This window comes from Gavia stellata, chromosome 1 (assembly GCF_030936135.1).
Source record: "Gavia stellata isolate bGavSte3 chromosome 1, bGavSte3.hap2, whole genome shotgun sequence".
Taxonomy (NCBI): domain Eukaryota; kingdom Metazoa; phylum Chordata; class Aves; order Gaviiformes; family Gaviidae; genus Gavia; species Gavia stellata.
The window spans coordinates 8,197,160-8,223,256 of record NC_082594.1 but is presented as its reverse complement, the minus strand read 5'-3'; the positions used below and the strand labels follow the sequence as shown (position 1 = coordinate 8,223,256).

General features: G+C 39.9%; 1 protein-coding gene across 7 annotated transcripts in view; it reads right to left on the bottom strand.

The window, feature by feature from the left end:
- Positions 1-26,097, bottom strand: part of DLG2 (discs large MAGUK scaffold protein 2) — a 660,722-nt gene that overhangs the window by 5,927 nt on the left and 628,698 nt on the right. For 4 of the 7 annotated variants that reach the window (XM_059823460.1, XM_059823481.1, XM_059823452.1 and 1 more), the window contains 5 exons: positions 16,471-16,516; positions 4,471-4,521; positions 3,609-3,710; positions 2,486-2,658; positions 1,660-1,769 (listed from right to left, as the gene is read on the bottom strand). In XM_059823460.1, the coding sequence (XP_059679443.1) occupies positions 1,660-1,769; positions 2,486-2,658; positions 3,609-3,710; positions 4,471-4,521; positions 16,471-16,516 (482 nt within the window). Of the gene's footprint in view, positions 1-1,659; positions 1,770-2,485; positions 2,659-3,608; positions 3,711-4,470; positions 4,522-13,486; positions 13,529-16,470; positions 16,517-17,414; positions 17,515-26,097 lie in introns of all 7 variants that reach the window. The other 3 variants (XM_059823445.1, XM_059823467.1, XM_059823437.1) reach the window with 2 other exon arrangements.

The window sequence follows — 26,097 nt, the reverse complement described above, 5'->3', positions numbered from 1 at the left end:
TCATCTTACCCTCCAAAGTGCTTGTCACCTCTCTCAGCCTTCAGTTATTCACAAACTTTACAAAACTGCTGCCCAATTCATCTTTCAAGTAATTAATGAACAAGTGGTCCCAAATAGTGACACAGCTCAGGAAATACACTTGTAGGATTTCTGTTACCCTCCCAGTTTAACAGTGCCATTTTCAGTGACTGAGTAGGGCTGTGTACATGCTCGATAGTGATTCCCTCTGGACTATACTTCCCCAAGCTGCTACTGAGAATTTCCTGGGGAGCCAGAATAAAAATCAAGATGCAATACAATTATTGATATCCATCTCATGAAAGAAGGAAATAAGATTGATTTGATTTGCTCTTGATGCACGTATATTGGCTACCTCTTAGAACCTTTTTATCCTCTCAGTTGTTATACTTGAGTTGCTGTATTGGGTTTGTGTGGCAAGGTTTGTGATAGCAAGGGGGTTACAGGGGTGGCTTCTGTGAGAAGATGCCAGAAGCTTCCCCCATGTCCAACAGAGCCAATGCCAGGCGGCTCCAAGACGGACCTGCTGCTGGCCAAGGCTGAGCCCATCAGCAACGGTGGTAGCGCCTCTGGGATAACATATTTAAGAAGGGGGAAAAAGTTGCTGCACGGCAGCAATTGCAGTGGGAGAGAGGAGTGAGAATATGTGAGAGGAACAACTCAGCAGACCCCAAGGTCAGTGAAGAAGGAGGGGAGGAGGTGCTCCAGGCGCCGGAGCAGAGATTCCCTGGCAGCCCCTGGTGAAGACCATGGTGAGGCAGGCTGTGCCCCTGCACCCATGGAGGTCCACGGTGGAGCAGATACCCACCCGCAGCCCATGGAGGACCTCACGCTGGAGCAGGTGGATGCCCGAAGGAGGCTGTGACCCCATGGAGAGCCCACACTGGAGCAGGCTCCTGGCAGGACCTGTGGAGCCGTGGAGAGAGGAGCCCACGCTGGAGCAGGTTTGCTGGCAGGACTTGTGACCCCATGGGACACCCACACTGGAGCAGTCTGTTCCTGAAGGACTGCACACCGTGGAAAAGACCCACGCTGGAGCAGTTCGTGAAGAACTGCAGCCCGTGGGAAGGACCAATGTTGAAGTCCGTGGAGAACTGTCTCCCGTGGGAGGGACCCCACGCTGGAGCAGGGGAAGAGTGTGAGGAGGAAGGAGCAGCAGAAACGTGTGATGAACTGACCGCAACCCCCATTCCCCGTCCCCCTGTGCCGCTCGGGGGGAGGAGGTAGAGAAAATCGGGAGTGAAGTGGAGCCTGGGAAGAAGGGAGACGTGGGGGAAAAGTGTTTTAAGATTTGGTTTTATTTCTCATTACGCTACTCTGATTTGATTGGCAATAAATTAAATTAATTTCCCTCAGTTGAGTCTGTTTTGCCTGTGATGGTAATTGCTGAGTGATCTCCCTGTCCTTATCTTGACCCACGAGCCTTTTGTTGTATTTTTTCTCCCCTGTCCAGCTGAGGAGGAGGAATAATAAAGCGGCTTTTGTGGGCAGCTGGTGTCCAGCCAGGGTCAAACCCACCACATCCCACTTTCTCTTGTTATTACTGATTTTAGAAGGCAGGAAAATGTAGACTCAAGACCTGTGTTGTGCCACTTGAGACTGCAGCCTGAAAAAAAACCACTTGAAGGAGTTTGTACTTACATCAGAGGCTCCCATGATTTAGGCTTAATGAAGATAGCGATGGGATAGAGTTGTGCAACTTGTAGTCGTTTGATAGCATTTCCTGACACATCGAGTATACAGTGCTTGCCCTGTTGGAAATAGATGAGGATGCGTTTATTTTTGCAGCGTTTGCTACAGATCAGCCAAACAATGGGAAGCAATTCTGCGCCGCTGTGCTCTGGAAGGGGACCGTTACTGGCACACCAGGGAAGGGGGACCCCGGGGCACGCGCTCGGCTCCTCTGCTCTCTTTCCTTCACTTTGGTGCTAATATAAAATATACACTGGAGATATGGGAACAAAATTCTTTTCTGTTTTTACTGGGATGAACTTTCTGGGGCGGGGGGAGAGGATTTTCTTCAGAGATGAGGAAAAATGATTTCATAAAAGTAATAGGATGTCTACGTTCTCACTGGTTAATTCAGTTCTTGTTTGTGTCAAAGACTCCCTGTGTCACCTGAGGCAAGGCCTTTAATCTTTCTGCGCTTCATTCCTTCACCTCTGTGAAAGTGAGATAAGTTTATTTACCTGTCTTACAGAGGGAAGAGGGAAGGCTGTTTTGGGGCATACTTGAGGTGCTGTGTTAGATCCCTGAATCCATGGTGCTACATCCAAGTACAGAAAGCGCCAAGGATGTTGTCAGTCACAGTCAGAGACTCCGCTTGTGGAGTCATTATAAAGCCTATAAATATTAGGATGCCGTTTTGCAGATATTTTGTATTTCTGGCAGAAGAATCATGTCTGAGATACAATGTGGAAACAAAACAGATCATGTTGCCTGGGTAATAAAACTAGTGTCAACCTACCCTTTCTGCCACGAATCTCACAGACTGGACACTAGTTCCATATAAATTATCATTGTACTGCCCAGCTTCTATGAATTTGTGCTCTTGGATATCTTTTTCCATTTGTTCTCTTGAAATGACAAAATGATAATCTCTCCCGTCCACTTCATAGTCACGCTTTGGCCGTGTGGTATCTGCATGAAACAAAAGACAGAAAATCAAGTAGTCTGTAAAAACATTTCATGCGAAAAATGCAGCAATTAAGGTTTGCTCAGGGGGCAATGCTGGGTATGCTGTAAGTAGAAGTGCTCCACATCTGGGAGCAGATCTTTGGCTACTACATATTGTTTTCAATGGAGTTATAACAATAAAGCTGTCTTTTTATATTAATACCTTCTATGTTTACCTCCAATCAATACTTACAGGCTAACATAAAATTAGGATTTACCAGAATTCCACTTTTTTCCAGCGGGATCACACACAAACCTCACATACAAAATGCATTCCAGATTGTAAATTTAATCCTAATACAGTGACAAAATGAATCACAATCTCATCAATTTAATTTAACTTTAATTCTGATCTCATCTCTAGCAGTTTTAAGCTGGTGTATTTGCAGGGACAACAGTTTAAAATGAAGTAAGACTGCAATCAGGGCCTGAAATAAACACTCAGCGAGCTCTAATGATCCAAGATATAAACACTCTACTTAATTCAGGGTCCAATACCGCTTTCAGGTTAGACAGTCTAGATTCTACACAAACCACAGATTACTCCTTATTTTTATTGGTGGATGCTGTGTAATTGAGTTGAAACATTTTACATTTTACCAGTATGTCAAACTTTTATCTTATTTAAGAAATCACAGATTAATTGATGAGTAAACTGAGTTAGTGGCTAGAAGGCTCCTCGTTTAAAAAAATGCTACAGCTTTTGAGACAATTCTTTTGAGAAATTCTTTCCAGACCTTCACAACCTTTTTTTGTTTATTCCTTTCCCCTTTTTTGTCCAATGGAAAAACGGCTTTTGAGAAACTCAACTGCACATAGTTCATGGATGCTGCTTTCCCAGCAATTTACTTAATGTGTGGCACCAAGGGATACAGCTCACTCAGCTGCAGAACAAGGAGTAAAATCATACTTACGTGGTACACACGACCCAAACTTATCAGGGAATTCAGATATCAAATCATCGTTGATCCGATCTTTCATAGGACCCAGAATAATAACCGGCCTGGTGTAATTAACTGAACAACAAAAAGAAAGGCACATTTTGATGATCTTACTGGTAATAACAGTAAATCTTCTCAAAGATGCACTAACCAGAGTTGTTGCCTTTATGTACGAAGTGAAAACTTAGGTCTACTTTTTATTGGTGAATAATTTATTTATTGACATGGATAAGGAAAATGGAATGAGTACCACTCATTTTCTAGAGCTCTGTGATGGTGCATGCACATGTAGTCAGATGACTATGTGGAAGTATATATCTTTGCTATTGCTCAACAAGGTCACTCCCAAATGCTCGCAGATGGACTCTCTCATGAGGCATGGAAGGAGATTGTAGGATTTTTTGGCCTCAGTTATATGAGTGCATCCCCCGTTAAATCAGGTGGGTGTGCTCCCATTTTCAGTTTGCCTTCCCATAGGTTCATCTACCCTGGTTAGAGGCACATATCCCATGAGAAGGAAAATAATAAAGGCTTCCCATGTGACAATATTGCAGTAAATCTAGAAAATCTGCATCAATATTTTGTAGAGTGATTAACGTATTTCTTAGCAAAGGCCGTGAGAGCATACTGGGGAGAGTCCTGAGAACGTTAGGAGGCAGGGGCTAGTGAAGGAGACCCTTACATCATTTCTTTTCTATGTGATAGACCAGGTGGCCAAGAAAAAGGAGCCACAGAGAATCTGGGGCTGGCACAGGAAGGCTTACTGCTCTGCTGGCCCCCAAAATGTGAAATGAAAAGTATCAGGAACAGTGACAGAAAAGCAGATGAAACTTACTTTCCTGTCTTGTGACAGGTTCGTAGGAGAGGATGCAGTCTTCTTGGCCTCCTGATGGGAGAAGAAAGAGAAGAGATTGAAGCTGACAAGCAACACATCAAATACTAAAGCCTGATAAAATGCTTCACATAGAGACAGATCAGGTTCGACACTTCTCTCTGGTAATGCTCTCACCTGAACCATTCCAAAGTCCCTCATAACTTCAAAGTGTGGAGATCACTTTTTTCCTTCCCTTCCGTCCCCTGCCATGTGTTTCAATTATCTTTGCTGAAATTGGGCTTTTTCAACGATGGGCAATAAGGCTTGCTTCATTTATTGATTTGATAGCAAGGCTGTTTACAAGGGCAGTGCAGAAATTTAAGATGCAATCCTTTTGCTTGTCCAATTGTTAAGGCCCTAACATGCTGCTGCAGGGCAAATCCACAGGCTACCTCAACTGAACAATTTTTATCCTCAGAATATATACATTTTGGTTGATCGTCTTTCTGTGCATAACCTCCATAGTCTAGTTTATTCACAGCCTGCCATCTAGCTATGAGCTATTTGCTGACCCTTATCCTTTCCCTACACACAAATCTCACAGCATCATATTTTACACACTTATCCTCCCTCCACTCCTGTTAGGGAAGTGCTGCTTCCTCGTGGTGATATTTAGGGAACTAAACCAGAGAAATTTGCCATGAAAAACCAGTGGCACTGTATGGACCATGACTTGGGCGCAGGTGTACAGTGCCAATGCATCACCCTCCTTTCCTCTGTGAGAGCGCAAGAGGAGAGGGGGGCGGACTCTTCAACCTACTGTGTGAATAATTCCTGGACATTTCTCTTTCTGGGTCACTGTCACGTGCTTGGTACCACATAAGGGCTCTGGCAGGTTCTAAATATGACTTAAGCTTAGCAAAGTTTAAAATTACGATTTTATTTTTACTCCGTTATCTCTGAGAAGATCCACAGATGGGATTTTGCAACTAATTTAGGTACTACAGAAGAAAGAGTGTCATAAGGGGTACCAGGGCTTTATAAAATAGACAGGGTTGCCTTCATATCATCTGCTTGCACACACATGAGTCTCTGTTACAGTATTCTGGTGGGCTTCTGCTAAACCAAAGTGTGCACACCCAGGGGAAGAGTGCTGCCTGGCACCTGATGGACGATATAGGTAGGATTTAGAGGGGGCTGCACCTCACCCTGAAGTAGTCTGACTGCTATCTGACTCACTCTTGAGGCTCCATTAACTATATTAACAAGATTTGTATTGGGTGCAATGCTTAGTGCCCAAGAAAGTACAAAACTTTTCATGGTTTAGTCTTAAGTAGATTCCCATCCCATGAATCTAATATATTGATCGATTTTTTTTTCTGATATATTATCTAGACAGCTGTGAGAAATGTGTAAGAAAGCTTTTCAAGTAAAAATAATGTTGTAATTAAGGACAACGACAGAAAAAGCAAATAAAAAAATGTAGTGATGTGTTAGGAGAGAGGGAGAAACAGACAGGGCCAACTCCAACCTAGCAATGGCGCTGAAGCAGCAAAGGAGAAAAATTCATTTTTAATAAAAGGAAGAGATTAGACAGCTTTTGAGGGCAAGGCAACAGAACATGTGAGGAGTGTGGATAATGGATTTTCTTCTCTATTTGCAAATGTTTTATACTGTAATCACTTGCTTAACTTTGGCTTTTTGCAAAGTTAAAAACCTAGAATCATTGTTACACTAGGTTTCATACATCAGATGTGTTATTCTCCCTTAAGTTTCTCTGGGAATTTTGGGGGTGATATAAAACTCAGGATGTCCCATTGCCCTGGAGATGAAACGATTCACTCTCCAGGCTGGATGAGGATGCTGCTGCACTGCCTGCCCTCCAGCCCCCAGGAGCCAAGGCTATGCTTTTCAACAGCCTGAGAAAGTCAATCTTGGGGTGGGCGATGAAGCCATCATGTGCTAAGCATGTGGAGGGGAGCCTGTTTGTACGAATACAGTCTTAAACTTGAAAATACTTGTTTCAATGGCATACAGATCCGCAGAAGGGGATTCATTTCAGCTAATTTCAGAAACCTGTATTATGAGTGCTTATGTCTGAGCTAGTCCCTAGGTACCCTTCGGAGTCAATGGATGCCGACAAATAGGCAAGTGCTTATTCTAAGACATGAGTCATCTGACCTGTTTTAGATGTCTACTTTGGGATGAGAGAAAGAGTCAGAAGGGTGTCTTTGTCTCCATTGTCCCATAACGGAATTTAAACAGCAAGGTCAGATGTAGACATCTGCATTTAAACAGTAGAATCCCATGGGAGTGACAGTGACAAGAACAACTGAAGGAAAATAGTCAATAACTCTGTCACTATCATTTAAACATTTTTTCTGTGGGCTAATATTTGGCACAGAATTATAACCAGCAGAAAGAAGCCAGCACAGATTTTACCTTCTGTTTTGCCCAGTCTCTGGCAGACATGTCCACATGCTAAAGCTGTTGTTACACCCATGCTATCAGTAGGGTATGGGCCATGGAGAAAAACGAGCATGTCATTTCACAAGAGAGAAGTCTTGCGGAACTGTGGCCAAACTGAAGGCAAAGAAAAAACTCCAGCCCACTCAAATTGTGCTGAAGCTTAAGCCATTGGAAAGGGTTGCAGCAAGCAAGGAGAAACTTTGAGGCTGACTGTGATACACAGGGACTTAAAGGTAGACATCTTCCTGAGTGAAGACTCTTCAGCGCTGAGTTTCAGACTCACACCAGGTGTGAGTGTGGGGGAAAGCTGTGCCATTTCCACCACTTTACTTTTCTGGAAAAAGGGCTCAGGAAGCTCAAGTTTGAATGTGAATAAAATCCTTCCAAGTACTGTTCAGACAAAATCCTGTAAGTCCTCAGAGGCTAATACCTATGTTGACTGTACCAGACGGTATTCTTGAATGATCTCTACCCAGTCAGTACTGCACAGTTTTGAAGTAATCCATAAAGTATTAAGTATAATGAAGAGTTCTAGAGTCAATTGATAATCGGATTGCTATAACCTTGCGATGGCTTTGAGGTGTGAGACACTGAAATTCAGCAGGTCGCGGGCTCTTATTTATCATTTGACTAAGCCTCGTTTACCATCCACATTAATGGCTTAATTAGCACAAGTTAGCTATATTGATCTGGAAAAATCTTTGTGAAATTTAACAGACAAAACAAAAAGAGAAAAAAGAAAAAGCCCTTTCTGTAGGATTTTGGCATGATCCCTTGTTCTTCAGTAAAACTTCACAAAGTCAAATAGAGAAGAAAAGAAAGAACATAAGGAAAGAGAAGAAAGAAAAAGGGAAGCTTTCCTAAATCTAATATTCTTATGAGTAAAATTATTGGAGGGGTTTCCCTTTCCCAGGATTGCTATGGCTCTGCTTCCCTTTGTTCTTGCTTTGCCTGTTGGCGAGCTCTCATGCTCAGGAAAAGAAGAATAACCTGGAGTTTGTTACAACTTGCAGCCTCCATAAACTGGGCAGAGAGGTTTTGTGTGGTCAGATGACTTTCATAAGGACTATTAATTTAATCTTTTTAAAAGATTTTATGGCGTTTCTGAGAGGTAGCCCTAAAACGGTTTTAAGGTGTTGCCTCTGTTTTCCCTTTCTGGTTAGATGGCAGAGAGTCTGTAAGACTCAAAATGACAGTTTCAGTGTAGACCTGGCAGATACCAGGCATTTTTTTTTCATGTAACCCATAAAAAGGCCCCATTTCCTATTGTCCTGCCAGAGCATCGAGAGCTTCCACAGTGCTGGTGTAACTGCACCCAGCATGTGAGTGATGGTGCAGGAGAGCTGCTGTGAGCTGCTCTGGTGCAGCCACCACGTAACCAAATGCCCACCCTCATCAAGCACCTTATGCTGTGGGAATCCATGGATTTTGGCGTCCTATTAATGGCTGTGAATGAAAAAATCTGTAAAGGGATCTAAGGCAGTGAATAATAAAAAAGTAGGACTTATGAAGACAGCTAAAAATTATTTATAAATTTAGAAAAATCAAAGGGAATTTTTGTGTTCGTTAGAATTGCTGGACTAATGGTGATGGTTACCATCAACACACATGTGAAATACAAGCAGATGACAAAAATTAATTTTATTTCTGAGCCTTTGCCTGAATTTTGTTGCTCAGCTGGACCTAAAATCAAAGAAGGCTTATTTTTCTCTCACCATCCATTTTGGTTTTGCGCTAACATATGGATTACTTGAGTTGGACTTGCAAGATCTTGGAGAAATCAATTTTTTGTTTTGTTTCATCTGCGCGGTCAATATCCTAACCTCTGTTTGGCTCAAAATCCCTTTCCTGGACATCTATTTATGTAAATAAACACATGACTTCTGGAAATACATTGATAGCTATGAAAGGTTGGAAATCCAATACATATAAAGATCATCAGTAGTCTGAGAATGAATTTACGACTGAAAAGTGGTCTATCAGCACTTTATGTTTAAGATCAATATAGCTTGTGAGGGCAGAAAATGACACTTCAATACTTGTGCCAATTTGAGTGCGCCTGAATAATATAGTAATCCTTAGGGGGTGTAAAAGCCAACCTCAGTGTCCTAATTAATCAGTGGCTTAACATAATAATAAGGACTCCTTTAACCTTGTTCTGAGTCTTCAAATCTCATTACAAGAGTGACTTGCTGACTTGCTGACAGAGGGTAAAAATTTTTGTTTCTAACAATTTTCCTTATTTTTAACTTTTAGTCATTGCCTCTCTAGGTAATTGGTGCAATCACAACCAGTTATGCAATTAGGCTAAATAGATGTGGTAATGTGTGTGTAATTTTGATGACAGCTGTAAAAACCTTTGCTGAAATATGTGTAAGCGCATTACCACACATATGCAGTAAAGAGACTTGAAATTCATGGCCATTATGAAGATCATGTCTTGCAAAATAAAAACTGATGAGTCCACGGTAAAAAAATATGTTCTTACAAGCTTGGTTTGAAAAATAAATCACAACATTTTAAGTTACAGAGCTCAAAATAAACTTTCAATCGTGGTTTGATTAGCTGGTTCAGGGGTAAGTCAAAGTTGGCTGTATGTATCCTTATCACCACAAAACCAACCTTCTGCTAGACCGACTTTATATACCACTCTGCAAACTTGGTTTTACTGCTGAGAACAGGCAAATCAACTAACATGGTTATAGCCTTCGTATTAGCATGGCCAATATGACGCGGTAGCAGCTGTGTGGCAGCTCAGCCCCTTTTAGATCAGGCCAACATTTGTTCTTGGCTCAGAAATACTTTTTAATTTTTTATAAAAGGCCAGATTCTGCTGTCAAATGTATTTGTGGTTCCCCCTGAAGTTAATGGAGCTGAAGGTTATTTGTTGGGATAAAGAAAATCCCACTGTTGGCTCCAGCTCTTTTGCTCATTACAAACCCAGTGTTGAGAGCACTGGCAGAAGAAATCAGGTTTTCTACTTGCAACAGCCTCGTTGCTAAGAATTTTCTCTTGAGAGCACATAGGAGGACTTTCAATTATATTATTACTTTGAAATAAAAAATATCTGACTTTTGTAGAAAAGTTGATTTTTTTACCCTGAAGCCCAAAACATGAACAATACTTCAGCCAGATACTCAAATTTTTAAGGAATGTATTTTTCTAAATAAATATGAATGCATCAGAATATCTCCTAGAAAAAGCCCAGTCAATTTGTAACCCCTCTGTTAATCACTGTCCAGGGCACAACCTGGACAGCTCTCAGAAGCCTTCAACATCACTTTGGGTAGTTGTACCCCGATTTGGAATGGTTCTAGGAATGAACAAGTAGTACAGGTTTCAACACTAGCTACTTTTCACTAAATGCTCATCATGAGAAGCAAAAGTTAGAGAAACATGTTAAAGCAATTGCCAGAGACCCACTAGAAAAAATACAGAACACCTCACTCTGGACTTCAACTGTTTTTATAGGGACAAATATGACCATCTGCAGGAGAATGCATGGCACTTGCCAGTCATTTCTTACCCACACACTTTTCTTTGTGCCGGCCAAGGTGTGAATTGCTGATTTCCCACAGCTGAGAAAGCAGTGGGGCAGGCAACCCCTTTCTTCCTGCTCATTTGCTTGGGAAACAGAGGAGAAAAAGGGCACTAGGACAGGGTTACAACCTCATGGAAAACCCTTGAGCTCTCCAGCAGTTTTCTATTTGCTCCCCATTAATTTTTCAGCTCCACTTTTTTTTCTTCTCTTAGTATGTCCCGTTTCACCCGTGCACAGACTGAGGGCTAGCTCAGTTTGCAAGTCAACACACGTGGTGTCGTAGAAAAATAACTTGTAGTGCCTCACCTTGAACACACAAATTCTCCTCAAAATGGCACTACATCACACTGAAGAACAGCTTTGCAACATGGTTGGCTCCAAATGGAGTTAAAACAAACTTGGTTTTGTGGCAGTGACTGATGTTGGGCCCTGGTCCCAGCTATCCAGATGCGAACAAGAAGAGCAGAAATAATAACTGCATGCTGCCTTACTCTACCAGGAATGAGCTTTATCCCGAGCACCTATTATTTTTTTTCTTTCATTAGGAATAAATAATTTAGAAGGCAGTGAGGAATATGTCTTTAGGAAATGTTCATGGGCTAGGTCTGATAATTACTCTTCCCACACGAGGGATATTGGTCAGCTTCTGCTGTGCAGTGTCCCCTCTCAACAGTCCCACAAGGTCAGAACTGCAGTGAAATACCACGACTTCTTCATGACAGACCTCATCTCTCTTATCTCCATGCCCTCACAATTTGTTGACTGCTTTCTCTGACAACCCACCTCTTGCTCTCCTCTGTCTGATTCTTCTCTGTTCCTGAGTCATAATTTTTCTCGGGGAGATCTGCTTCAATGAGCTGTGCAATGGGACGTACTGCTGACATAGGGTAGCCTGGAGGTCCAGAGAGTAACCGTCTGGATTCATGAGGTCTGTAAGTCCCCACAAGGAGATAGGCTGATATACATGGCCGTGTGGTAATTGAATACACAGTCAGGCTAAAGTTGACATGCCACCGTGGCCATCTGAAACAGTAATTTCCAAAAGCTGACCACCAAAGCTGCTGGTTGCCCAAGGTCATGCCTTCACATGTCATGTCAGCACACACCCATGAATCATTAGCAAATGGAATTAGGCCCTTTGGGCACCAGCTCTTGGAGTTTAATGCCATTTTCATTTGGCATAACCTAAGACTGGTTTCCTCTGCTGCTAAATGACATAGCTCTCCCACGGACAGAGAAGGAAGCCCTGCCTGCATCTTCGCCACCAGGCAGCAGTTGTTGGACACACCAGTAATGTGTGGGGAGCTCCAGCCAACAGGATGTAGGCTGGACGCTGCTGGGATGAGACAGGAGCTTGCCCAGATGGAAACCACCCTAGAAGGAGAGCACCTGCCGTGGGCAGTTGTTAGTCCAACACTCCTTTTCCTTCCAAGCATCTATATCCCAACTAACTACCCAAAACCATTTTTATCCCCTTTCTTGCACCTCAAAACATACACTTTGTTTCAAGCTATTGCACAGCCAACGAGGAACTGGCTACCTGGCCTGTCTTATGATGACGTTTGGGAACTAGCTTTTGTGGACCTGCTCCAAATGTTTGGATGCAACTGGGCACCCCTGTTAAGTCTCCTGTTTGGGACAGTACATCAGGCATGGGATGTGCTCAGCCACCAGCCTAGATTCTCCTCTAGGCTTTTACCCTGAGCTCACCCTAAAATAAACACACCGGGAGGAGATTTGACTCGTGCAAACTTTTGAAAATGTAACCTATTGACTCATTCCTGATTGTAAAGTCAGTCTGGGGAAAAAGCGTCTTATATTTCAAACATAAAATCCTCCTCTCCTCCTCAGTAGAAGTCACATTAAAAAGAAAGCTGTTCAGAATTGGATCTTGGCAGTTCAAGAGCGCCTACTGTTTTCTTGTGACTCTGGCAATTGCTTTCCAAGGAAACCTTTGCAATACAAGAGAATACAAACTAATTTACCATTTCTGAATTGCATAAGATTAGCTGTTTTACTGAAACAAACCTGTGTTTATTAACAGAGCTCAACTGCTATGCACTATACCAAGACTAGTAAATATGAGGTATGACAACAATGATTACCTGAATGTATGCGGGTGCTTAGCAAAAGTGCTGAGTGACTGGTGGAAAACTTGATTTGCTAAGCAAATGGCTTGAAAAAATTAAACAACTGGGTGATTTAGTAAGCAATCTATCATTTTAATTACCTTTAATAAAAGGTAATACATAAAATGTAATACATTTCTAGTCATTTATTTAATCCCTTAATTTTTTGCTTTTCAACACTTCCAGAAAAATAGTTATATTGGTTAAATTTTTGGGTATTACTAACAATTACCCAGAACGTACAATCTGCCTTTTGGCTACATGACCACATGAAGTCTGTAAATCCAACCAAATGAGGTTGCAGGGTTGGGACCTCCTCTTATAGGGAAGCAGGGACATTCAGTGGCGGAGCCTACGGGGTGAAGGTCTATCTTACCTTTTTTTTGAAGACTTCAATATGCATTAAGAAATCTGTACTGCCAAAATTAAGGGGTCAACAAAATTTTTGGGACTATTTCTTAGCCCCTCATACAGGCATACAGAAATGCAAGTAAAAATTGTGACCTTGTAAAGAGGATGCCTTTTGCAGATTTGACTACTGATATGGAGTAATTTTACCTTAAAAGATCATCAAGAAACTACCCCCTCCCTGCTGAAATAAACTTCTCGTTACTAAACCAAATAATCCTGACTTTCACAGGCTACCCAAAGCCAGGTTTGTTTTTATGTCCCAGAATACATCCCAGATGACAACCTTCCTCCCTTTTCTTATAAAGGTTGCCAGTTTTCTTTTGTAGCTTTGTACTCAAGATGCGGTTGTAAATTTGAATTCCAAGCCATTTGCTCCGACTGTCTTTTTAACATTAACAAAAGAGTAGCAAGGAGAGAAACAAAATAAAAGAAACAAACAGAACAAGCAGTGCAAAGAAAAAGGACGCTAATGAAAGCAGTAACTTACTGTAGCTACTTTCGCTATCGCTGGCATTAGAAGAAACATGTTCTGCAAGAACAGTACAGCAAATTAAAGAACATAACCAAGCACCACAGAGCCACAGAAACTTAAAAGAACTGCCACAGTCATGCAAAGGTAGTTGTGCAGAGAGGAAATAAAAGCTATGCAGTGACATCACCTGAAGACTCTTAAATACTTTACACAGGTAAAATGAAAGCTTTCTCTCTTGTGGCATTTCAGAAAGAGACTATACGTATTAGCTAGTGATATGCATCATGGCAAAGCCATGTCTTTTCTTGATGAGATAGTTAATGACATCTGAGATAACTTAATTTCAAAGTACATTATGGTCCACTTGCATCTCGCTGGACATCTTGACTAACTTCATGAAACCTAAGTGTCTGCTCATATTATTCTGCACTATCAGTAATGTGCATCATTAATGCATTGGAACTATTCCTGCTAAACTTCTAAACCTGTGACCATCTTTAATCACTGTGCACTATCCCAAAGGGTTAACATGAAAATGGTTTTGATATCAAATATTATAACTGTATCTATTTTACCCTGTCCAAAACAAGAAGACAAAGCCAATGACAAAACTAAGAATAAAATGGAAGAATCTTTTTTTCAGACATTGTCTAGCCTCAGGATTTGAGCTAGAGTATGAAAACCTTTACCACACCAGTCTGGATGGGTGAATAGGGATACAAGAACTATCATGAAGGGTCAGACTTGTGGTTTGGCAAGTCTGGTGTCCTGTTCCTGTTATCGTATTATTTAAAGAAAGGTACAAGGGAGGTGTGCAGAACCACATTAAATGGTTGTTTTAACGGTAGCTCTGGTAGAAATGCTGACTGCTTTGCACCTGACAGTTGAAACTTTTCAGCTGGACCGGGACATTTAGAAGACAATGGTATAGTGGCTATATAGTGGGGAGCTACCCTGGGTTAATGAGAATGAGACACAGTGGTTAAATGGACAATGGGCACAAATAAGTCACCTCCTGACAAACACCAGGAGCCAAAACTGGTCCAATATTTGTCATTAAACCAGTGGGCAGATTAGGCTGTGGGTGACCCACAACCCCCACCTGCAACTGCCTCTAAACATTCCCAGTGAAAGAAGGAACTCATAAAAGCCAAGAATCCCCTGGGATGAACCCAGAGTAGACCATGCATGGATGTCATGAAGGATGACTATGGGAACAGTGCCAAGAGCACCCCTTCTCTGCAAGGTGCTGCGTTTCCCCCAGGTACCAATCTAATGGTTGGGGTTCAAGGAGTGGGGCTGATGGGGTTACTGGAGCAGCAGAAATGAGAGGGGATAATATCTGTTAAAAATAATAATGGCAAACTTTGATTTTGGGCTTAGTAAGAAGCTTAAAAAAATTAAACTTGCATTTTGAAGAAACCAGTATATTGACTTTTGGACATATAACAGGTTAACAAGGGTTGTCTCAAGCAATTATGCTATACAGGACCCTGAAGAACTTTATTAAACAAGAACAAATATCCTTCATAGTAAGAACTGTCATTAAAAAGCATATTTGTGTTGAATATTAGTGAAATTTGGATGGGCGGGAATGTCTAGAGGTGTGTCAGTAATTGAAAGCTAGGTGCAATATTAGAGACACTAGAGCCTATATAATACCTCTGTGCTACTGTTCCCTTGGCAATTCGCAGAATTCAGTTATCTCCTTTCAAATGGTTGGATGTTATGGAGATTTGTCTTTGTAAGGACACAGATATTCAGGAGGGTTGTCAGATCAGAAGTATTCGACTCTTCTTTAGGCAGGGAAGGATCTGCATTTGTTGCTAATGAGCTGCTACGATACTTTACTTAAAGTAGCAGAACAGTTAAAATTCAGGTGGCAGCGACATTTACTGTCTATCACTGACAAAACTAGTCTTGCAGAACTGTTCTTCTTTGTACAAGAGATGAAGCTTTCATCTTTAAGTTGCGAGCTACTGTATGGCTTAAAGTTAAACCATTAAAATGTCCCTTCAACAAATCAGTCAGAAACAGAATAATCTCTGAAATTGTGTGCATGGATGTGCATTCCTGCAATTAAAAAGCACGTACAAAACAGTAGGCGATGCAGTGTTAACATTCACACACATTTTGCTCCAATTAATTGGCGCTTAAGAAAAAGAATAAGAACTGAGGAAGAAGCAGCCAAACACATGCAAGTGACATTTTGTTTAAATTATTAGCTCTGGATACAGAATATAATGTAGCTATTTATATGGAAATCAGCTGCAAATATTTCACTCTATACAATTTTTCTGGTCTAACTTTCGAGGAAGCAAAAGTGTTTCTGAACAATTATCTGACACGTTACACATTCTGCAATGCCAAGTCTTGAGACAGGATTGCTGCATCAGAAAAAGAAACTGATTAAGGTTTCATGACAGAGAATAGGTTGCTAATGGTGAAATGGGTCCAAAATTAGCCTTGGAGAAGGCATGGTCTTCTCTAGCCTGCAAATGACTTCTTCCATTAATAACAAATACTAATCTAAAATCCAGCAAAGTAACAAACACTCCCATGCAAAAAGCTGAAAACGCAGAAGCAAGAGCATAAAATAATTTTCTACTGATCTTCTCAGGATGTGATCAAGTTAAAATGTTTAACTTTCCCTTTAGATGGAGAGGGAGGGATTGTTGCTGAAAAGAACAGTCTAGGCAGCAAAACTAGTTCTAGGTATGCTACTCTACAGAACTGCCATGATGGGAACAATAACATACTGTCAGAAACAAAAGGTGTTATTACAAAAGAAGTGAAAGTGTCTGCTTGATACACTGTATGTTATTTAATATCGTCATGCAGAACAAAACAATTGAAACATTTTCAATGCATTCACAGCTGGGTAACAAATAAAACTCTATCTTGTGCATGCTAGGAGTGGAGGGTCCTCAGAGAAGGAACAGAAGCCAAAACGAAACAAAACAAAAAAAGATTTACAGTGACCATTCCTGGGAACTTACTCAGAGTCTTTGTTCCATAACCGTCGTCACCTAATCCGGGGATGTCCTGCACGGAAGTCCCCAGAGAGAGCAATGAGAAAGGAAGAACAGCCGCAGAAGAGGAAGGAAGAAGTCAGTGGAGTTGAAATGGATACTACCATGACTGACCATGTTGATTGAGCAATCTGGATCCTTCCTTTTTCTTTCTGAAACAACTTTAAACCCATATTCTATGGGAATGCAGCCAATGAAAGAGGCAGTGACCATTATACATGGCTTTTGGAGCTGTGAGGAAGAAGGAACAACCCAATAAACAAAGTCCCAGAAATGATCCTCACCGGATAAACTTAGGAGAGAATTATTAAGAAAAAAAGTGAATATTTGGGCTTGGAACCAGCATATATTTTTAATATTGCTGGTTCTCTATACAATTCAAGCAAGCAGTAAATGCCTGGGGAGGTACACATTCCAAGATCTGATTTACTTCTTTAAGCTGTTAGCACGAATGCTTCATTTAATTGTTAAACTTTCCATGAAGCTGCCCATGGCAATCAACTTGGAGAATGTTAAAGGCAAAAAAGAGATTAGACCAGACCTTTTAGAACGTAATAATTTAGTTTAGTATCGTGAAAGAAATCACGTTTGCATTATTTTGAGCCAGCTCTGATCTGGGAATATACAATCAGAAACAAGTTTGGATTTACGACCGGTGCCACCACAACTTTGAGGAGCCTCATTTGCTCTTCCAAAAGTTAAGGTCACTGTTTTATTCTTCTGAAAATGATGTTTCCAGGGAAGGAAGGACCAGCTGGATCCAAACTGCAGTCACACATTGGTCACAGTAGTAATACCTCTCCTGCCTGCCTACGACAGATATTTGCCTAGATGTGTGGGGTACTGGTATCATGCGCGTCACCCTTTTTTTGTGCTGCTGCATGTGACATCGTCTCCAAGAGGTTACTTACGTTCTGGATCACTTGTTTCCTGCTCACTCTGCTCCTTGCTCTTGTAGAATGGGAATTTTCGTGAAAAGATGAAGTTCTTTTTACGCTTGTCATTGAATGACTGTGAAGGAGAAAAGGCATGGGGCAAAAACAGGGACGTCTAATTGTTGTCACACTCATGCTGACAAAACAACTAGTTTGTAAAAGTGGAGAGAACTGTAGTGACTCAAATCAGTCCAAACCAAGCGGCTGCAAAGAACCAGAGGCGGTTGCGGTGAGGTCTGTGGGTTGAAGGCAAAGCACCTGGAGACTGGATCGATTTGATTACAGAGGTCTCAAATCACAACCTTCAGCTCTTTATTTGGAAGCTATAGTGTTTGACTTGTTCAGATGAAGGGCTACAGATGGCTCAGCATGCTTTGAGATCAAGCCACTCATCTTTAATCATAGCAGACTGTGCACAGAATTAATTAATTGGCTGAAAAAGAATAGACCTTGAAGAGGGAAGCGGAAGCCTTTGATTTGCTTGTAGCAGGTATGTGAATTCCGCCCTGTGCCAATTAAAATCAAGTATTTTTTTTTGGTAACTGTTGCTGATTTCATAGTGTTTTATTTGGCCTCTTAATTGACAACTTCTTAAGTGTTTTTTAATGCTTTTTTTCATAATTTAAGAAAATTTACTTTATTTTCTATGTGTATATTTACTCACTAGGTTCCTCTGGATATGCTTTTAATTTTATGTGATTTAGAGATGGAATTCTGCTGATAAGCAGTATTTCATTGCATGTTGAGCAACATATATTGCTTTAATTCTTCAAATGCGGAATTAATATAGAAGAAATTGGGTTTTTTTACGTGATAAAACCTCTGACTTCATAGACAGTCGCAAGGGCTCATGGCACTGTACTATGTAAGCAGGATATGCCTACTTGGGATATCTGTTTCAGATACTAACTGAGGAATTAGGGTCCCTATAAAGACAATTGAGAGAAACAGACATTTCCAGAGGGACCCTACGCTAAGCTGCAGGTAGTGCTTATCTGAAGTGATCTGTGTTGTCCATCAGATAATGTCCTACGCTGTTTCCTATACTGAACATATGCAATGCCCAGACACATGACTTTGCAAGTGAGCACCTCCAAGAGAGCAGAGACCTTCTTAACTCATTTAAATGATCAATTTCATGTGTTTGTCATTGCTCGACTAAAATATAACCAGTATTGGGCTCCAATTCTGAAATGGAATAGGTTTAGAGTTTCAGAACATAACTAATTTTCTTACTTTTTGGAAGCACAACATAAAATGTGGTTTCGAACATGCATTTCTAAAAGATGTGAAGTTAGGTACTGAAAATCTCTATTAAAATAGTTGTTGTCTACTTGTGTCACAAAAGTTTCATGCCACTTTTACATTTCAAGCATATTTAAAGTTCAGTAACTGAAAACAAAGGAAAAAAATGCACATGTAGAATAAATGATTCATGAAAATCTCTCAGAGTATGTAAACATTCCATGTGAAATTAATGTGGAGGTCATGCACAAATAATCCAGACAGCATGCAATTTCAAAACAAAGCAAATATGAAAGAAAGCCAGAGGAAAAAAAAATGCACATGAAGGATTAAAGTAATCTGTGGATGAAAAGAGGACTGACGTGCACATTACATCACTTTAATGACCTAAAGGATATAATTAAATTAAAATGTGTTTTCTGTGATAATTTCTTTTATTCTTCCAAAGAAAGGAATGTAGCATGTTAACATTTCCCATTGTGAAAATGTTGTTTGTCATGATTCATCTGAATTTGACATAGTAATACTATAAGCATTACACTTTAAAAGGGGAAAAAAAATATATACACGATAGCACCTCAAAAAACAAAGGGGTTTTAAAATGACAATCACTTCATTACCAAATGCCATTTCACTTTGGAATTAAAGAGAAAGTTATCAAATTGATAAATAAATATGCTGTGTTTCACAGAGATTATGCGATAAATAAATAAATAACACTTGTAAGTATTCTTTTTCAATCTTTCCCCAACAGTTTAGAGCAAAAACTTCAGAAAGTCCATCTCACCAGAAAAGCATATATTTTTTTCAAGCTTATGCATGATCTAACAGTATATTCCAAATTAGACAGATATACTATAGGGTTATATAAACTTTTTCTCCTTTTGCAATTTCATGTGTTGGATTGCCTTTTTAATACTGTTACACTTCAACTTGGACAATCAAAATCTGCCAATTCCTAGCAGGTGACTATTATGTCCAGCTGTGTCACTGCATTTACACCAGTAAAAAGCCTTGTTCCTAAAATAAAGCTGACTCTTAGTTTATTAATATCCATAAGCAAATACGGTTATGCATGTGTTATTATTTCTATAGATTAACCAATGTGTATATTCATGTTAATGACCACATATACTATCACAGTGTAGTCATAGGGATTGTATTTAAAATAACAAAAAAACCTGTAAAATACTATAAAAGCCTAAACTGTGTCTGATTCTGCAAACTTGTAGAAATAATTAGTCCTTGGGATTAACTGAATGAGCTTACCAAGTATTTGTTTTCTTGTACATTAAGTTTGTGTTGCTTCACAAGACACCAAAGACAGGAGTCTTCATTTTGGTTTTGTATTCAATATAAATGTGATTAAAATCAGGCTGATGGTCTCCACCTTAAGGATATGAAATCCTGCAGACACCCAGCAAAATGCTTCTTACAGATACCACGATATAGATCTCTACAGTATAGAGATAAGGGGCTTGGCAAAGAGAGGAGAGGGAGACTCATACAGAATAAACCCATGTTTTTATTAGACACACTGTGTTTAATTCCAGATTTTGTTCTGTTGGTGGAGGAATAGAAACCAACACTGAATATATATTTTCTTTTTTGAGAAAGGATCGTGCGTGTGAGGAATGGTGGTAGGGTTAAACTACAAAATTCAGATGTACGGTTTTGAGAAATTTTATTTCTATAAAATGGAAACTTTGAGACCTGTCAAATATTCTGGAGCCAGTTTTCACAGGGTCTCCTTATGCTGCTGGAGAGCTGTGAAATAGCCGTAGGATAAATGAGAGAGGTATTTGCCCAATGCAGAAGTTGCATGCAACTGAATTGAGATTGTGGTATCAAGGTTAGGCTTGATTAACAGTATTTATGCAGGCAGAGTTTCTGAAAGTCAGTGAAGAAGTGCCTGAAGATGGATTCCTGTATATGCTGCAATTTCTTTGCATGAATATTGTAAAAATCTGTAGTGGCAAATAACTTGAGCATTTCAGTCTCAGTGAAAAACTGGACAATAAAGAGCTTTTATACCTCACTACTGTCAGTTCACACAGACTACCACTAACCTAGGAATTGGCTTTAGTAGGCACTTTTTATAGGCAAGTGCCTAAGACTAAAAAGCAAATGACATTTTCAAGTACTGTTTGACAACTGAACAGTGATGTCATTCTTCACAACATTTGAACTGTGATAAAAAAAGAGTCTTTTCTCAAAAAAAGGAGGAGAAAAGCTTTCACTGATGTCCTGGCTTGAGTTCTTGTTTGATATTACTCAGGCATAGACTGTGTTTTGAAGAAGCCAGAAAAAAATTGTGATGTACACTCTTGCTTGACCAAATATCCCCAGATGTCCCCAGCTGTGTAAGTCTGGCTTACACATACCAACCTTCCCTGGTTGTGACAGACATTAAGACACTGTGTGTTTCTTCTTCTTAAGAACTCCCTTCAGTATTTTTTTGTGCCAACATAATTTTTGTGTTCTAAATGCTTTTCCCTAGGTGCAGCAGCCATATATATATATGTTACTTATCATCTAACAGGATAGCGTTTTTTAAAGGAGATTTTCATGTAACATTGAATAAACAATCCAATTTCAAAATTTGCTTTATAGTGGTAGACATCACAAAGAATAGTGCATCAGTAATTTGGTAGTTGCATCATACTGCAATAGGTGACTACATCATTGTTTACTTTGAGCTTCTTCCCAATTTTTTTCATAATGTAGCTGATCCAGCCATACTGTTCAGTACAGATGTGCTCTTGATAGAAGTTGTCCTCTTTATGTTTTGCAGGAGAGCCTAATATGTTGGCAATATGGTTTCTTTTGTTGTTCTAAAAGCTCTAAAAGCAACCATCTCTTCTAAAAGCCATTAAACTCCCAAAGACATTGGGAATGCTTTATTTTGCTATTTCATTCAAACAGTGCTAATCCCCAGCCATGAACCAGGAACCAGTGTTTGGGGATCACCTGAGAAAATGCTCTTCCAGAGCACTGGCTGTGAAATTCTTTTATATAGGGTGTAGATGAATTTCATTTACCACCTATTTTTAGGCAGGTTTGAGCTAAGCTTTAGCCTAGTTTTTATGTTATATGATTATCTATGTCAGTCGTCTTCTGAGATTGGTCTAGCAGCGTATATGAGAAGTTCATTCATTTTGCTGCTTTTCATGTTCCATGGTTTTTTTGATTCTTCTCTAATACCTGTTTTTGGCCCAACTTAAATGAAAAGCCCTCACTTATACAGCATTCTACAAAAAAATCTACAAAATTTATCATCAACATTATGTCCCTGCAATCCTATTTTCTATATTTAATTAACAATTTTTTTATTAGGGACATTCTTTTACTCTGTTTGAACATGGACTTTAATAAAGGTTTGGGCATTCAAACGCTCTTAAACCTCTCCCATCATACTAAAGAGTTGCACTGATACCAGAAAGAAAAGTTTTGGACTATAACAGATACTCAGTGTTATTTCTCCTTTCAAACATATATATCACCTCTCTGCTTTTATAGTGGGCTTTTTCACCTAGCAGTTCCGAGTGCATGATGAATATGAAGTCTCCAGAACAAACTTCTGAAGAGAATCCTGTGTTAATATATTGGCTTTGTGTGAAAAGTGGTTTTGCAGTTAGCATGGCAGCACGGTCTGGGGAACGTGGGTCAAACTGCACTTTGGGATCTTCTGCCTCATTGCATCTGCAATACCAGGATCATAGCAGTGCCCTTACAGGCACTTTGTGGGGACTAGGTCAACGCTATGACCTGGTGGATACTCTCACTGAGGCCGTGGTAGTCTCTTTTATTAAGATAATGAAGTATACTGAGGTCAAGTGACTTGACCAAGTCTAGAGGAAAGCCAATGCTACTGAGCCATTCTTGCTTTCCTGGTGTAACCACAAACTTGGCCGTAGACTGGGTTCACACTCACAGAAAGCTCCTAATGAGGTCTGTGCAGACATGCAAAAGATAAACTAAGAAGTAAGCTGTCAGTGGCAACTGTAAGCCTGGTTGTATAGTGACCACGCATTATATTCCTTAAGACATATATCTTTCATTCACGGTCTGACCACACAGTTACATGCTGGCAAGCAACACTTGCCAACTTCTCTATGTCTTTTTATGAGATGCAGGGGGAAGGATGTCCTTATTCTATTAAGTTCAACCTTAAATTTTCTTACATACTGCACGTATTTGGGAAAAAAAAAAAAGAAAGAAAAAAAAAAAGCCTGGGCTGCAGTTATTCCTCATTGAATTTTTGCACCATGATCTGTTTTGACAAGTGAGAACAAACTTTGAGTGAGAAGAAGCTCAGATGAAGATAACTCTGTGTGCTTAGTTTTCCCATGAAGCTACAGGGAGATTTGGATCTTGGAATTCCAAAATGAAAAAGTACAAGACTGATTAAAAACTCCATTCTGTCTAGCTTCTGCAGACAAGGGTGGTGGTGTTTAATATTAATAAATATGAAATTTTACTAATCTTTTTTTGAGACTGACTTAATGCCACTTGTCAGCCAGCAACTCAGTTTTAATTTCTAACAAAAAAACAGTTCCAAACAACACGAACTACCAGGGGAACAGAAAGACTAATAGACTTTCAAGAAAGCATGTAAAGGAAGTATTTCCAATTCTGCAAAGATGTGTTTAACTTGGTGCAAGGTACGAATCACATTAAAAAGGGAGTACTCATCTGTGCTAATTTACATTGCATCACTGTTGGCAGGATTGAAACGCCAATGTAAAAACCTTGCATACGTGACAGCCAAGGTCATTTACAAGTATCTGAAGGCTGTACACAAAGAAGGTGGGAAGGATTTGTTCAAGCAGCAACACCGAAATTAATAATGTGAAAATAAGAAAGGGCAAAGCTCCTTGACAGTGAAATCAATTTGGATGTAGAATAATCTGCCCCAAGGGAAATGGAAAAGCCTAGATCATTTTTCACATTTAAAACAAATCTGCTAATCTTAAGCACTATGGGGAATAACACTGCAGTGCCAGGAGAGAAAGGGGGGGGGGTGAAGGGAAAAGCGCTAAACAATAAGCCTCTCCTGGTTTCTGCGATGAGATGCTCACAGATCCAGCATCACAGAGTTGTGCTGGGGTCCAGCACAGGCTTTGACCTAGCCGGGCTCACTACAGTCATAAGGGCACTGGGAAGTTCCTCCTCTCCTTTCTCAAGGCTGTCTCTGGAGTTAGAAAGTGTATTCGATGTTTGGCAATCTTGTCCCAAATCTTCCTCTGCTCTTCTTAAATTTTTTTTTCCAAAAAGTAACTTTCCCTGTTAGAGCTGACGTATACCATTGGCTACTGATAATAAATCTTTGAGCACGTGAACCTGTCTCAGCATCCTTTGTGCAACAACGATGACGAAAGAGCCTCAGAGATCAACAATAACATTGGTGTGCGCTTGACAAAGTTTTGGGACTGTCTGATCACCGGCCCGGACCCACAGATTTTCCTACAGTGTACACTGTAGGACCTTTGTCAGCTTGATCTTCATTGCTGAGTTTTGATCAGGTATTGTCTCATATCTTTTTCTTAACTCTGATTCCCAGTTGACTGCTGGTGCTTCCTTAGATTTGCAAATTAAATTGAAGTGTTTGGTCTCCCCTATGCCATCCTTTTGAATTAATCTCACTAATAAATAAAACCAGAGAAAGTGTTAGTTACTACCTGTGCTGTTAAAACCCCCCCAACTTGCTCCTTTATCACTATTTTTTGTGGAATCGTTTATTTGCGCAATCAAGTGCTGCCCACTTGACTTGTGCAAGTGTAAACTACTACTTAAACTGGACCATTGCATAAAAAGAATAATTTGGATAAAGACCTTTATTACTCTTATTTTGTGAAGTAGTAGTGGAGAAAGATTTACAATACCTACATGCCTTCAAACTATTCACTGAAAGATAATCGGAGCAGACTTATCTTTTGAACTGCCCTTTTGAGTTAAAAGAAGAGTGTTTGCACTCACAGGTGACTGGTGTAGCAGGCTGAATTATGGCAAAGACCTGGCTCAGGAGACAGTGAATCATACCAGGCTCATGGTTTTCACTTAAAACATTGATTTATTTAGGCCTTACAGCTAAAATCATAAAAAGTAAAGGCATGGGCAAACAAAAACAAAGTCAATCTCTAAAAGACTGGTGTGAGGTTTGTGGAGGAGGTGAAGTTCCTACGTCTTCCAGTAATGCACCTCATACTACCAGTCTCACAGATGGGGATATTGAATTAGATGGACTTTGGCTTTGACCCAGGTTGGCTGTTCCCACGTCCCTATAACCTCCCAACCATGGCCTGTGAGTCACCAAGTCAATCATAACTGAACTGCTTGAATTTGAGTGAGCCAGAAATAAAGATGTGAAATATAGAGACTGTACTGTCTTGATGGGTGTTAATGTTTAACTGCACTCTTCTGGAGCTTTGTGTGAAATCTTACTAGAAAGAAACTTTGTTCTGGTTCTAATTCTTTGACACTAGCTATTGCCAATACTATAAATTTTTCTTTTCACCCACTTTTTTAGTAGAAAAGCCAAGTAACTGTGACATTATCTATACATTCATGCACATTTCCTACCATTTAATTCAGGGCATTAGACAACAAGTTATAAAAATAGCACACACATGAAGTTAAACTCAGCACAAATTTCTGCTGGAACAGCTTAGAAGAAAAGCAATCAACTCTCAGCTGTAAACTTTGGTATTCTATCTGTGCTAGCAAATTTTCACAGTGTTATATTTAATCTGTGACCAATTTAAACATTACACTACACATCTTTATGTCAGTGACTCTCTTAAACATCTCTCTTACCTAAGCAGGGATGGCACACACTTATTGTGGGATAAAAACCACTGATACTATAGTCCCTAACATTATTGCCACCTAAGAAACAATATTGTCTTATAAATAAACTGTACACAATTATCAGGCTGAAGAAACTGGAAAATCTATGAAATACATGTATTTAAATTGCTCATTAACTGAAGAAAAGACTGTCAGTATTTTCTTTGACTGACAATAATCTGCCAATAGGCAGAAATATTTTTCAGCGTCTGGATCAGGTTAAACCCCAAAGCCTTTATTTCTCACATTTGCTACTCTATTCTATTATGCTTACAAGTTGCAGATATTTAGAATTTTTACTTCTCAATAAATGCAAATGGCTTTTCTTTTTTTTTTATAACTGGAAAACAGATCCAGAGATGTTTTACTTCAGTATTTTTTTTAATTTGAAAGAAAAACTTCTACTGGATTTTTAAAAGAAAGCAACGAAAACATATTTCTTCACTTCAGCTGAGTAAAAGCCTTGACTTGACAGTATTTTTCACAATTTCTAGTACAGTTTTGTCACTTTAAAAAACCAGGTTCCTTAAGGCATGCCAGTTCCCTGCTAGAGTCAACACTGCTA